General features: G+C 33.9%; 2 protein-coding genes across 2 annotated transcripts; one reads left to right on the forward strand and one right to left on the reverse strand.

Annotated features, from left to right (window-relative positions):
• Positions 1-668: 668 nt before the first annotated feature.
• LOC123204086 (aspartyl protease APCB1) lies at positions 669-5,214 on the forward strand. Its single transcript, XM_044620631.1, has 9 exons — positions 669-1,504; positions 2,123-2,240; positions 3,060-3,286; positions 3,382-3,621; positions 3,948-4,095; positions 4,172-4,257; positions 4,334-4,448; positions 4,536-4,608; positions 4,967-5,214. Exons 1-9 carry the CDS (start codon positions 957-959, stop codon positions 5,104-5,106), a joined length of 1,695 nt encoding a protein of 564 aa, XP_044476566.1. The 5' UTR covers positions 669-956; the 3' UTR covers positions 5,107-5,214.
• A 931-nt stretch (positions 5,215-6,145) lies between these two features.
• Positions 6,146-13,188, reverse strand: LOC123204085 (serine/threonine-protein phosphatase 2A 65 kDa regulatory subunit A beta isoform-like). The gene is made up of 13 exons (XM_044620630.1): positions 13,089-13,188; positions 12,162-12,576; positions 11,622-11,868; positions 10,909-11,021; positions 10,736-10,815; positions 10,319-10,460; positions 10,102-10,182; positions 9,276-9,380; positions 8,660-8,842; positions 7,572-7,664; positions 7,154-7,293; positions 7,003-7,069; positions 6,146-6,368 (listed from the first exon to the last, which is right to left on the reverse strand). The coding sequence occupies exons 2-13, from the start codon at positions 12,552-12,554 to the stop codon at positions 6,249-6,251; spliced, it is 1,764 nt and encodes a 587-aa protein (XP_044476565.1). The 5' UTR covers positions 12,555-12,576; positions 13,089-13,188; the 3' UTR covers positions 6,146-6,248.
• Positions 13,189-13,555: the final 367 nt, after the last annotated feature.

Here is a 13,555-nt window from a genome sequence, read left to right on the forward strand (position 1 = left end):
GAAGATTTTAAACTTTTAAAATTCTTTTAATGTTATACTTAATTGTGTTACAAACTTTTGGCTTTACATAACAAGTTTTAACTTGATTTGAAAAATCAAACTCAAACCTAACTTAACACAAGTCGAATACGGCTTAACCTATTCCTAATTTTATTACCACCAATCCTCCAACACATTTATATCACTTATGTATATATTCACTTGGGTATATTTTTTTCCTTTTGATTCTTTATTTTTGTTAATAAAATTTGTTAAAACTAAAATCACAGTATTCAAATTTCATATTATATTGTATTTCAAAAATTTAATTTTATATATCTTTATTTTGAAAAATATTATAATCATCATTGAAAATTTAAAATTTATTATATATATTATTTTTATATATATTTTATTTAAAAAATATATAATTTAGAATAATAATATGTATCATATAATATAATATATTTATTTTATAATATTAATTTAATAAATTTTATGATATATATATATATATATATATATAGTAAGATAATTATAAACGGAATTTTTTTTTCAAGATAAAAATTAAATATACTAAATAATTCAGGCTTAAAATTGTATCATTCTAGAAGTAAGAACAGCAAAGAGCGATGGATTTTTCCAATCCAAGGTTACAGTAAATTCACCTGTTTTCAGCTTTGGTAGTCCAAGGTGTAAAGTTCCTGGAATCTTCAGCTTGCACTTTCCAGTATTCTACGCGTACGAAAATACTCTAATCCATTTTGTCAGGTTGACTCGTAGTTTTGAATTCAACACCACCATCAACAACTACAACTACAAGAAGAAGAAGAGAAACCTGTCATCTTTTTCAATCAAAATCCATTTCACTAACCAAACCATCAGGAAGACACGAACATCAGATAGTACTATCCTTTTTTTTTCTTGGGGTGGTACTCTTTTCGTCGTCTTTTACCTTCAGAATCCCTGTTTATCATATGGATTCTGACGAGTCTTCTCCCCAGCTCAAAGGTGTCGTTATCATCACTCTTCCTCCTCCGGATAACCCTTCTTTAGGCAAAACCATCACTGCTTTTACTGTTACTGATGACTCTCCACAACCACACCAAACTCCACAAGAAAATGGTGTGATTCCTCAGGAGCAATACCCAGTTCCTGAACTTCCACTTCAGTCTCCCACTATTCGGTTCTCTTCGCAAAGACTCCTTTTTGGCTTTCCAAGGAAGCTTTTTGGCCTTCTGGGTATCTCTGTTTTGGCTCTTCTTCTTTATAGTTCTGTGTTTTCACTGACGTTTCAAGAGCTTCGTAATTCTAATGATGATCGTGAGGGTAAGAAGACTTTTATTTTCCCTTTGTATCATAAATCTAGTGTTCGTGAGAATGATATTGAGTTTAAGCTAGGGAGGGTTGTAGCTCCAATTGATGCTGACAAAAAGAAAATCAACAAAAAGCTTGTTTCTGCTAATACTGTGGGTGTTGATCCTTCTTCAATTTTCCCAGTTAGGGGCAACGTTTATCCAGATGGGTATGCTGACAGTTCACTCCTTTCTTTAATTACTGTCTCTATTTTTCTTTCTTTTTTAGTTGGAGCTTTTCTTTGCCGAAAATGTTTAGCTTATTATGTGTTTTTTGGTGGATTCAAGATATAATTGATTAGGATTGTGTTGACTTTGTTATTCTATAGTGATAATTCATGAAGTATCAAGGCCAGTTGGTTAGATAAGTTCTCTGTGCAACTAATATTATACTATTTGTAAAGGAGGATGTGTTGTGTTCATAGCAGAACTTACCAAAAAATTTAAAATAAAGAAAAAAAGAAGTTACATAGCAGAGACAATGCTTATTGGATCTGTATAGTGATGTGAACAACGGTGGTGGTAGAACTTCTGGTTTTTTCTGTAAGCCATGGCGATAACATGGTAGAGATGATATTATATGCTGTTGCTATTAGGCTATTCGGCTATGAAGAAGGACAAAGATTGTTTGTCCCTGAAGCTGATTTGGCTTAATGGGTTTGGTTGGTTGGAATATCAGAATCAATATACTTGACAGCTTTATTATAATTATTGCATTGGCCTATGAATGCACAACTATATTTGGGATTCATTTATGGTGCTAACTAAAGTTTTTAACTTCCATACAGACTATATTTCACATATATGCTTGTCGGGAGCCCTCCAAGACCTTATTTTCTTGATATTGATACTGGGAGTGACTTAACATGGATTCAATGCGATGCTCCTTGCTCCAGCTGTGCCAAGGTAATGCTTAATCTGAAAGTATGCACAGAAGTGCTCAACTGATCATTGGATTTTGTTGTATAAATTTCACACAATTCTTTGTCTAATGTGGTTTCTTTCCCTATGGAAAGTGAATATGTCTATATGCCAATTTTGTTTCTGTTGTAACTCTTTTTTTCTTATCTTTTGGCATTTAAGACTTTTCCCTTTTTCGTGCAAGGTAGCATAATTATTGGTGAGGAAAAATATGTGCGCAGGAAGGCCTTTCCTTTTCATTATTTTATCTGTTTGTAGACCATGAAATTAGAACGAGGATTACTCTAAAAGTACCTCTTGAATTGATGTTAGTCACCCGTCATACTTCCCACGTTCCGGAACCAAAATCGTGGTAAAATCAACCATCCTTAGGATGAAAAAAGGGATTGTTGTTTTATGATTTCTACTATTTGGCATAAAACAGTGTCAAAGACAACACCACATACTGTTGTGCTCTTCGTTTTGTGGCAATTCAGTAGTTAAAACCAAAATAAAAAAAAAAATGTTGTGCTAATTATTCAACCATTTATGCATTTGAGACTGATGAGTCCTCTTTGCATTTTTTTTCCTTTTCTTCTCCTGGATAGATGATTAAACTTTTCAAGTTTTCAACATTTATCCCCTCACCCCTTCCCTGGCCTTGAGCAGGGATAGGAAGCTTAAATGTGGAGGTAAAACTAGCCTTCTTAATAATCGAATGCCATCATCAAAAGCAGCTAACCTTATAGATGATGAAATTTAAGCTTTTTGATAAATCTGTTTGGCTAGAATTGCTCTTTACCCTAATGGAAACAGTTTATGTAGGGAGCAAATCCTTTATATAAGCCAAGAATTGAGAGCATAGTACCTTCCAAGGACCCACTGTGCAAGGAAATTCAGAGAAGTCAGAAAGGTGCATATTGTGAAGCTTGCCAGTGTGACTATGAGATTGAATACGCAGATCGTAGCTCCTCTATGGGGGTTCTTGCAAAAGATGAGCTTCAAATAATGACTACAAATGGATCGTTGACCAAGTTAAATGTTGTTTTTGGGTATCCCCTTTCACTTTTCACAGCTACATACTTTAATTTTTAATCTTCATACCAAAATCTAAATGCTAACTTGTGCATTCAATTTTGTTGGTAAGGTGTGCGTATGATCAACAAGGCTTGCTTTTAAACACTCTAGTACAAACAGATGGAATCCTTGGACTAAGCAGAGCTAAAGTCAGTTTACCTTCCCAATTGGCAAGCCAAAAATTCATTGATAATGTGGTCGGTCACTGCCTAGACACCGATGCTGGTCATGGCGGATATCTGTTCTTAGGTGGTGATCTTGTACCAAATTGGGGTATGACATGGGTTCCCATGCTGGACACTCCCTCCATGTGAGTATAGATCTTAAAAGATTTTGTTCTCTCTTAGTTACTCGAGGAAATTAATTGCTGCTGGATATTCATGGAAACAATATATTGACTCATTAGGATTCATGGAATGATCATACTTAATGAGCATTATTTGGAAGCTCATTATGTTTCTACCTACACCTGCAGATTGAAAAATGTCAACCCTCATTATTTTTCAGTTGTTTGCTGTTGTTGGCTGCTACTTGGTTGATAAAAATGAACTTTTAAGGGCTGCAATGCTTATCCTTGCACATTTGTTCAGCTTTGCCTTTATTTTACTTCTCACTTCCTTTTTTATTTCTGTTAAGAGACTTTTATCATACGGCGATTGTGAAAATGAATTATGGAAGTAGCCTGCTCAGTTTAGGCAGTTGGGGAGTAGTACGGGTACTGTTTGATACCGGCAGTTCTTATACCTACTTCACAAAACAAGCATATATCAGATTGGTTGCTTTGGTAAGTGTTTTTATCCACACGATCTATCCATGGGAAAAGATCATAAATCTGCATTTCACTTTATACGTTTACGCAGCTTAAAGAAGTTTCCAACATGGGACTCATCCTAGATTCATCGGATACAACATTGCCCATTTGTTGGCGAGCAAAACTTCCCATCAGGTTATGAAGTGTTTTACAACTGCTGTAAAACAAGAACAGTGTTGTATTCCTAAAGCCTGTTACAATATGCATGCAGGTCCGTTATGGATGTGAAGCAGTACTTCAAGACTTTGACCCTTCAGTTTGGGAGCAAATGGTGGATTGTTTCTACAAAGCTTCGGATTCCGCCAGAGGGCTACTTGATCGTTAGTGTAAGATTTCTGAACAATTTATAATAGATTCTCTCAATGCTGGTTGATGCTGAAAACGTTTTGCCTAACAAACTTTCTATTTTGCAGAAGAAAGGCAATATATGCCTGGGTATACTCAATGGAAGTGAAGTACATGATGGATCCACAATTATACTTGGAGGTACACTTATTCGATACTAGAAAACATCGAGAAATATGAAAAATGTCTTTATCGTTTGTGCACAATGCAAAATATTTAGATCTTTTAATGGCATTAGTTCGTGTTAGTTCTATATAAATCTAAAGCTGGTTTTTTACTAAGTTCCCACAGAGGTTAACAATTTTCACCATCGTGAAGTCGGTACTTGATCAAGTTCAACAGAAACTTATTAGAGAAACATATATAAGTAGATAGATCACACTCAGTCGTAATGACTTCAAAGTGAATGTGTTGTTCGATTTCCCTGCCTTGAAGTTATTCCCAAACTTACCCGATCCCTTTTCCTTATTGTAACATCAAGTTCATTTGACAACTGCAGATATCTCTATGCGTGGGCAACTGGTCGTGTATGACAACATGAATCGGAGGATTGGTTGGACAAAATCAGATTGCGTCAAGCCTCAACAGATGAAGACCCTGCCATTCTTTGAGGGATCAGCTGATCTGGGTATGAAGTAGGGAGTTTTATGTATATATTAACCTTATATCTTAGAGCTCATTATACTTATACTCTCGATGAAATTCTGTGTATGAACCTCAACATTTATGAAAATATAGTTGTGTGTATATGGCTGCAAAGTCAAGGGGAAAACAATAGTAACCCACTTGATTTTATTTGTTTGTTAGAAAAAAAAAAAAAAAACAAACTCTTCTTTCCCTTTTTATCTTATTTTTTCATGGATAGAATTAGATTTCGAACCGAACTAGCTTAAGTTTGATTGCTAGTTTGACTTGATATAGCTCGAAACAACTCCCCTTAGGCTAGTGCAAGCGTAAGTTTGGAGGCATTTGACTCGTTAAACTCATGAGTTTTGAGAAATTTGATTTGAAACAGTTGAAATGACATTAATTTGATTACAATATATCAAAATAATAGTGTTTTAGTCATTTGCAATACCAAGACAAACACAAACTTGTCCAAATTTGAGTCTGAATTCATGGATCAACAAGTGTTGGAATACAATTTCAAGAACAGAAAAATTAAGAGTGAATTATTGTTTTCCGACCAATGAGCTAGTCGGAATGAGATAAACTAAAAAATTACTAAAAATAATATTTCAATTTTGGCCAATTATATTTCATATTATTTGGAAATGCTAAAACAAAATATATATTTCTTTAAGTGCCATTGCAGTAAGTATTTAGTTGAATTCAAATCTGAAAATTGATCCATTATGTTACCTTCACTTTTGAATACTCGATTAGATATTTAAATAATAGGTCATTATAAGTTAATATATCATCATAAGATTAAGTATTATTTTATCTTTAATTCAAAATCATACTTTATCGTTTAAATATCTAATTGAGCATATAAAATTAGATACAAATAATTAGTAAAATTTTCCTAGAATCCTTGTGCCTTTTTGCTACATTCTTCCAGGACTCATTTTCACTGCCATGCAGACATCTGTTTTGTCATAAAGAGCAGAGTTGAAAAGCTAAAACAATCTGATGCCAATAAGGAAACCAGCACACAAATGGGTGGCAAGAGAGATGGTAAATAAAGATATGGAATTAATATTTCATATTACTGATACGTGCCAACATTTACTATAGAAGAGGCAAAAAAGGTATTAAAAATATCAGAGTGCAACAATCTAACTGGACATCATGACCTGATCGCTTGACTGTAGGGCTTGGGTAGCAAAAAATCGGACATCAACATCCGGATCCTCACTCAGCTCGACCAAACATGGACGGATTGTCTTCTCGACTACCTGCATCATTCAAGAACCCTTCCCGATTATACACCAGATCATGAAATATAAGTTGACACAAGAAACTTTCCGTGATATTTTATAGGAAACGACTCATGAACAAATGAAATTAGGGCTCCTCAACTGCATGATCCCTGGATTTAATGAGAGGGCCAAGATCTAAAGGTAGCTGAACCTACATAAGCGTGCTCTTTTGCGTGTGTGTGTGTGTGTGTGTGTGTGTGTGTGTGTGTGTGTGAGAGAGAGAGAGAGAGAGAGAGCATGAGATAGTCAAATGTTATCTAGCTCTATCAAGTTGTAAATATTCTGATATGAGCGATACTATATGTATACACTTTTGAGTATATAATTGAGTATACAAATGATGTCTTATTATATGATTAGATGTTTACTTTATCCTTGATTCGAAATCATTCAATCACAAATGATATCTTATCTGTGTATCCAATTGAGTACTCAAAAGTGTGTGTACGTAATTTTATTGTTCTGATATCAGGCCTTTAATTTAGCATGTATAGAACTACATGCTGAATTGTAACTAAATTGTTCGCCCGTAAGAAAATACCATAACTAAATTGTAAAGAAGTAAAGATTCCAATGATTCCAGCCAACATAATTATTTTAAATAGCTTACAGATTGGTTGACAATGGGAATAAGTGACTGCAACACCTTCGCCACATTGAATTTGATGTTTGGTACCCTGTCACATGTGATTTCAGCCTTGTATTCTAAATTATTTGTAACAAAACAAATACTCATAAGCTTCAGAGTCTGGGAAATTCACCTATCTTTTGATGCATTTATAACCTCGGGCAGAAGCTTTGAACAAGTAATTTCAGAGCCCATAACAGGGGCAAGCAGAGCAATTGCATGTAGAATGGTCATACGATACAAATAATGTGAGTTCTTAATCATATCCAAAACCTGTCAACAGAATGAAAATTACAAAAAGTCAATAAAGGAGATTACAGAAATAAAAATCAATATGAAATAATGGCCAATAAATAGTTACACTTGAAAATCTGTCTTGTCAGGGAGACGTGTGACGGGCATTATTACAAGTACCAAAACATTTAGTTACAAATTGACTTACATTTTGTCTTTCCTAACAACTTCATTCATGTGAAACAAGTTTAAATATCATTTCCAGAGAAAAAGATGCTGAAATAAAAACCAAATCATTGCAACATAGTCCGAACTACCTGTGGAACTATGTGCTGCATGGCCCACTCTGGGCCAAATTCTTCTGCAAGACGCTTCACATTATTAGCAGCAGCATCACGAATGGAATAAACCTATGGTCATTATCAATAAGTAAGCAAAATGGATGTAACGAGTTTAATTTAACAGATGATAGCAGCATGACTACACTTTAAAAACCAGGATAGAACAACATATGTTGAATAAATGGACAAATCCATCCTTCTCAAGCTTATAATGGACAAAAGAAAGAACTTCAGCTACAAATATGTACACCAAGAATGTAAGCTAAAGAACCTTTAAGCACATTTTAAAAAAAAAAAAAAAAAGCTAATGCTCTATAACTTTTCATTCAAAGATTAACACAAATGCTTTAATTAATTTCTTTTATAACTACATAATTTATCAAGCAGCTATCGTAGTTAACATGTTAACCAACATATCTGATCTACTCCTAGCCTTCCAAAGAACAGTTATAATGACTTGGTGTCAGATGTGTTTTTATTAGTTTGTGTCAAATGTGTTTCAGTGAATCTACAGCAATATTTGCAGGTATAAACACACATTTACATATAGCATACTTAATACTCTTAAGATTCCAGCCACAAGCATGCATACAGGGCCATTCCAGGAAATAGATTTAACTGCTAGTCAAAGAAAGGTTTCTAAGTGTTTTGCCTTTTTATTTCTCACAATTTCTATCTCATAATCAATTTATTTCATCTGAATGAGCTCCAACCCCTCCTTCATTGTTGTAGGCCCTTTTCACACATGCTCTGCTACTCCCGCACTTCACATCTTTTGCTGTCTTGTCACCTTTAATCGCTAAGAATGGAACCCTACCCTTTTCTCCAAAAAAGCAAAAGTCTACCAGAGCCACCGATTTGTTAATTAGCAATGGTTTTGACTGGGAACAAAATCATTAGTGTTTGATCTGACCCAACCATGACAGTTTATAAGAAAAGGAAAAAAGCTGAAATTCTAAAGTAACACAAATTGGCAGACCTTAAAATTCAAAAGAAAGAAAGAGATAGAATAATATATTTCAGACACTTGTACCCAAATTCACGCTACCCACAGCTTCACATACCTTGTCTTTCAACCATTGCATGCAAAGAGCACCAAGCTTATCATCAAAGAACCCAACACCCAACTGACTTGCCAACAATGGTATGTATTCAATTATTGCAAGTCGAACCCTCCAGTGTCTATCCTCTGCAAGCTCAACAATAGCTGGCAACAGAGATTGGGATAGCAGATCAATTCCAATCACCTGCATAAAAGACAATGTTATAATAATTCATTCAAATAAAATCACTGATCATGCAGAGCCAGATGCATACAAAATGCTATTTTATCAAATCAGCAGGAAAGAAAAAGATGTATGTTTCGAATAAGAATAATGATACTTTTAGGTAAAAACCGCATTCATGGGTAGGAAAGAAAAAGGGTTTATGGTCCGAATAAGAATAAGGATACTTTAGGAAAAAGTGCATTGAAGTATCAATTTTAAGTAGGGAGCGGAAGACGATGACATATCTAATTCCAAGTTACATATCCAGAATCATTAGCTCATAAATTTGTCGAACAGCATACATACTTGACCCATTCAATCAATTATCCATAAAAAATGAAGATATAAAAACATGATAACAATTTCAGTAAAAATGCATATGTCACATTCAAACTCTGAACTTTTGACAAACCTGGTTCACTTGATCAAGCTTGCTAATAATATTAAGCCGGACATCAGGAAATTCATCCTTTAGAAGAGAAAGGAAAATTGGCAGCAGTTGCTCTATTGTTGCATCCTGCAACCATAGGAAGAAAGTAAATGAAATGGCCAGAGAGAAATAAGCATTCAAAGGAATAACTATAATAACTATATATTTATAATGCGGATTTGAAAACAAAAAAACAAAAATGTAGGGAACATTGCCCTCTATGATCCACATGAGAACCAAGAATCTTCGCTCCCCAAGAAACATAAAAACGTTAATTCTTGTGATTCACATGACAAAGTATTAGAACTTATGATAAGAAAATGCTATGTTTGTTCAGAGAAATATCATGAATGTCATTAAGTTGGCTGACTAATTAAAAGCATTAGGGTGTGTCACCATCTCACACTAAATTATGAAAGAGATAGTCATATATCAAAAAGAAAAATTATTTTAAACAAAAACACACAAAAGAAGCACACACGACAACGGCAACGACATGATTGTTAAGCTGTTGAAGAAGATATAGAATTATGTACATATAGCCATAAATGTGAGAACACAAAATCCATCATCAGTCATAAGTCAAATCTAGATTACACCAGGTTATCAGAATGAAAGACCAGAATGAATGGTCTGAACAATAGTTCAGCTCCTCAAAATCACACAGTTATCCACAAAGGTCTGATGTTTAGCAATGACACTTATGAATATCATGTAACCCATGCCATCTAAAGTTTGTGAACATGTAAATGAATGGACAACTCATACTTTCATTCACAGAGTAAGATTACAAATACAGATTTCTTACCTTTCCTAACACTGGAGCCATTCCCATTATAACTGTAGCTAAAGCAGAACGAACATGCTGAGATGAATCTGTTGACAATTCCTACAGTAGGAAGTGTATTTGCTTATTAGGCCACTATCACATGGACACCCAAGAAATAAACATTATCAAACAGGAATGCAATAATATGAAAAGAAATTTGCACTAAATAAACTAGTTGTATCTAACACATATGTACCTTCACACAAGGAAGAACATGCTGGATTGCAAGTTCTGGATTCAAAATCCGGCAAATTTTTGTTACTTTTCCTGCAGCAGCAATACGTACTTCAGCTTCATTATCACGAAGTAGCCGAACATATGCAGGAACCACATCCGTCCTAAAGAAATGTCAAACATCAATATAAGTGCAACTTACACTTCAAGAAAACCAACAAAAGATTAAAAAATCCAAAAAGAAAACAATAGCATCCAAAATAGACAGCAGAAAGTAAAAAGACTAAATGATCAAAACACTAAAAGGCAAGTGTCACAACCTCAATATAAGAATTTCAAAGAGAGAAGGTATTAGCAAGTACAAAAGAAAATATCAAGTTAAAAATGAAAAATTAAGCGAAAGGATCTGGCTATGAAACCAGAACATAAAAGTGATTACCTGGTAGGCTCAGGACCAGCAGCTTCACATAGCTCATATAATTGATTTGCAACCATGTAACGAACACGCCAAGACTTATCCTAGTTAATAAGAAAATAAAACCATGTTGTGATAAATCATCAGTGGATATGACATCTGAGAAAATAAGATAGATAAAATCAATACTAACAAACCTGGGAGAAATTAATTATAACAGGTAGAATATGTGCCACACAATCTTGGGGTTCCAACAACTTTCCTAGAGCTCCACAACCCTCAACAGCCAACAACCGAACAGAATCTTGCTCTGAAATGAAGATAAATTTGAGAAGAATTTATATTAACCCAAAACTTAAAAAATAAAAATAAAACAAAAGGTTGATAGATAATCCTATATCTCCCCTGAAAGGTGGAAACTTTTAAGACTTCAACCATATTTGCATGAAATAAATTGAAGCCACAAACTTATAGAATATGTTACTAACCCATATATGTGCTCTATACACTAGAGTGATATCTGTAGATTTCCTTACAACATACATAAAATTAGGAAATGAACTGCTTTAGTTAGAAATATTCAAGAATCAATTTCCATTAGTAGTTTACCCCTTCATTTATTTATTTTTTATAATTTTAAGTTTTGTTAAGAGGGATAAATGAGAGTAGTTGCATTAGAAAGAGTAACATCATTTCCTGGTATTTGTTAATCTATCTCATCATCTTTGCAGTAAATGTTAGGTTAACAATTAGCTATAAGCATAAAATTGAGCACGAAAAAAAGAATACGTGGATTAATCATTTGAAAAAATGTCTATTAATAAGATTAAATCAGCAAAGAATAATGACTAGCGTATTACTGAATTATGAAAAAAACTAACTGTATATATATAATTCTGAATCTACATACCATCCTGTGTCAATTCCTCAAATATATACATGATTTCAGACTTCAAATGGGTAGATTCAACGGTAGCAGCAAATTTTCCAAGGTTTGTTGCAGCAGATCTCCTAACCATGGGCATGTCATCTTGGCACAGTTGCCTGTATATTGTCCGAAGTTCAGTTTTCAATGCTTCTGGAGCACTTGGGTATGCAATATGAAACAAACCACATGAGGAGACTCGAGCTGTAAACCACTCACCACCAGCCAGTCTCTAGATGTTCAGGAACAAAATGTGTGAAAAAAAAAAAAACAGAGTTATGCAAACGGTAGTAAGGTCAAAATATAACACCTAAATAATGTAAATTAAAACCAGAAATAAAAAAAGATGGATGATAGCAACACTGAGATATCACCTTGCAAAGGCCAATTACTCAGACTAGCCTACTTATAGTACTAGTAACCAAATGAATACTAGTTAGAACCTAAGCTATAGAAAATACACCAAGATGCATTCACTGTTACATGAGTCCCTAAATACTAATTGATGAAGTGGCATTAACTGACCTTCACTAATGGAATAAAATACTCAACCAGATCTTGTTCCCTCATCTGTGAACCAATCCTACACAATGACTCCACTGACTTGTCCCTCACACAAGTTTCCTCAACAGTGCACAAAGTCTCCAGTGGAGGAAGCAACACATTTGCATGCTCCAAACCACCAACATAAGGAATGAAAACTCCCAATTCTTCAGCCATTGCAAGAAGTACTTCGTCATCATCGTCATTGTTCTCGCTCAAAAAGGGTATCAACTCCTTCCGAGTCCTCTCCTCCCCAAGAGCACGAGCAATAGTTGATAGCCGCCGGATTGAGTTCAACCGAAGCTGAATATCATCATTTTTTAGCTCATCAATTAGCACTGCAATTGGGTAAAGTGGCTCATCAATCATAGCCATCTTGGCTCAGAAGATCTCACACCTACAGAAAATAAATAAATAAATAAAGTTTTGGCACAATCTAACTCTACAAAAACAAACCCACATATAAAAAGCACCATTCTTCGTACCTCAAAAATCCAAAACACAACTGTTACACTCTAAAGAACAATATTATCTAAGATAACTAAAACAAACTTGAATTTGTGGTTCAAATGTTCCTTAAAACAACTGAATTTCATTAGTTCCTGAATATACAACAGTACATAGCAGAAAATAAAATAATTAATGATTCTCATAATTTAACAAATTCAAAACCATTCCATACACGCCTCACGAAATGCTAAAAATAATTCAATTAATTGAAAAAAAAAAAAAAAGAGTCAAGAAACACAACTTGATAAGATCTTGGGCAACTAAGAGTGATTACACGAGTTATAGGTTTCTAAACAAAAAAATTGTATCAAAGAAATTCAACAAGTCAAGAGACAGTAAGAACCTTGATCAAATGAAAAATATTTTGCCAGAAAACAAAAAGGGCAAAAACAGTAGTACCTTCAGAGGCTTGGCTTTGATCCGGTGAAAATGTACAGAGATCTGTAGCCAGTAGATTTTATAATTTACTTCAGAGTATCGGAGCCCTTTTTGTTTTTTCCAGAAATTATTATTGCTACGATATAATTTGTGGGCCTGTGAATTGGGCATGCTGTTAAGCCCAATATCCGATAGATCCGAAAATTCATTGCGATAAAAAATGTATTTGTTAGATTTTCAAATTTATCAGGATTGCTCTTAAACAAGAAAAAAAACACTTTATAGAGGATTGTAAAGATGTTTTTACATATTTTTTAGGAGACATTTGGTTTTCAATAATAAAATATTCTTTTAGTTATCCATATTTTATTTTTTGCACTACCTAGTTTTATACGTCAAATAACAAAATAATTCAATGATCTTTTATTATTAATTATAATATGATAAATAATATAAAAGTTAATTTAATTATCATCTTCGACTAAGAC

Source organism: Mangifera indica, chromosome 20 (assembly GCF_011075055.1).
Source record: "Mangifera indica cultivar Alphonso chromosome 20, CATAS_Mindica_2.1, whole genome shotgun sequence".
NCBI classification, from domain to species: Eukaryota; Viridiplantae; Streptophyta; class Magnoliopsida; order Sapindales; family Anacardiaceae; genus Mangifera; species Mangifera indica.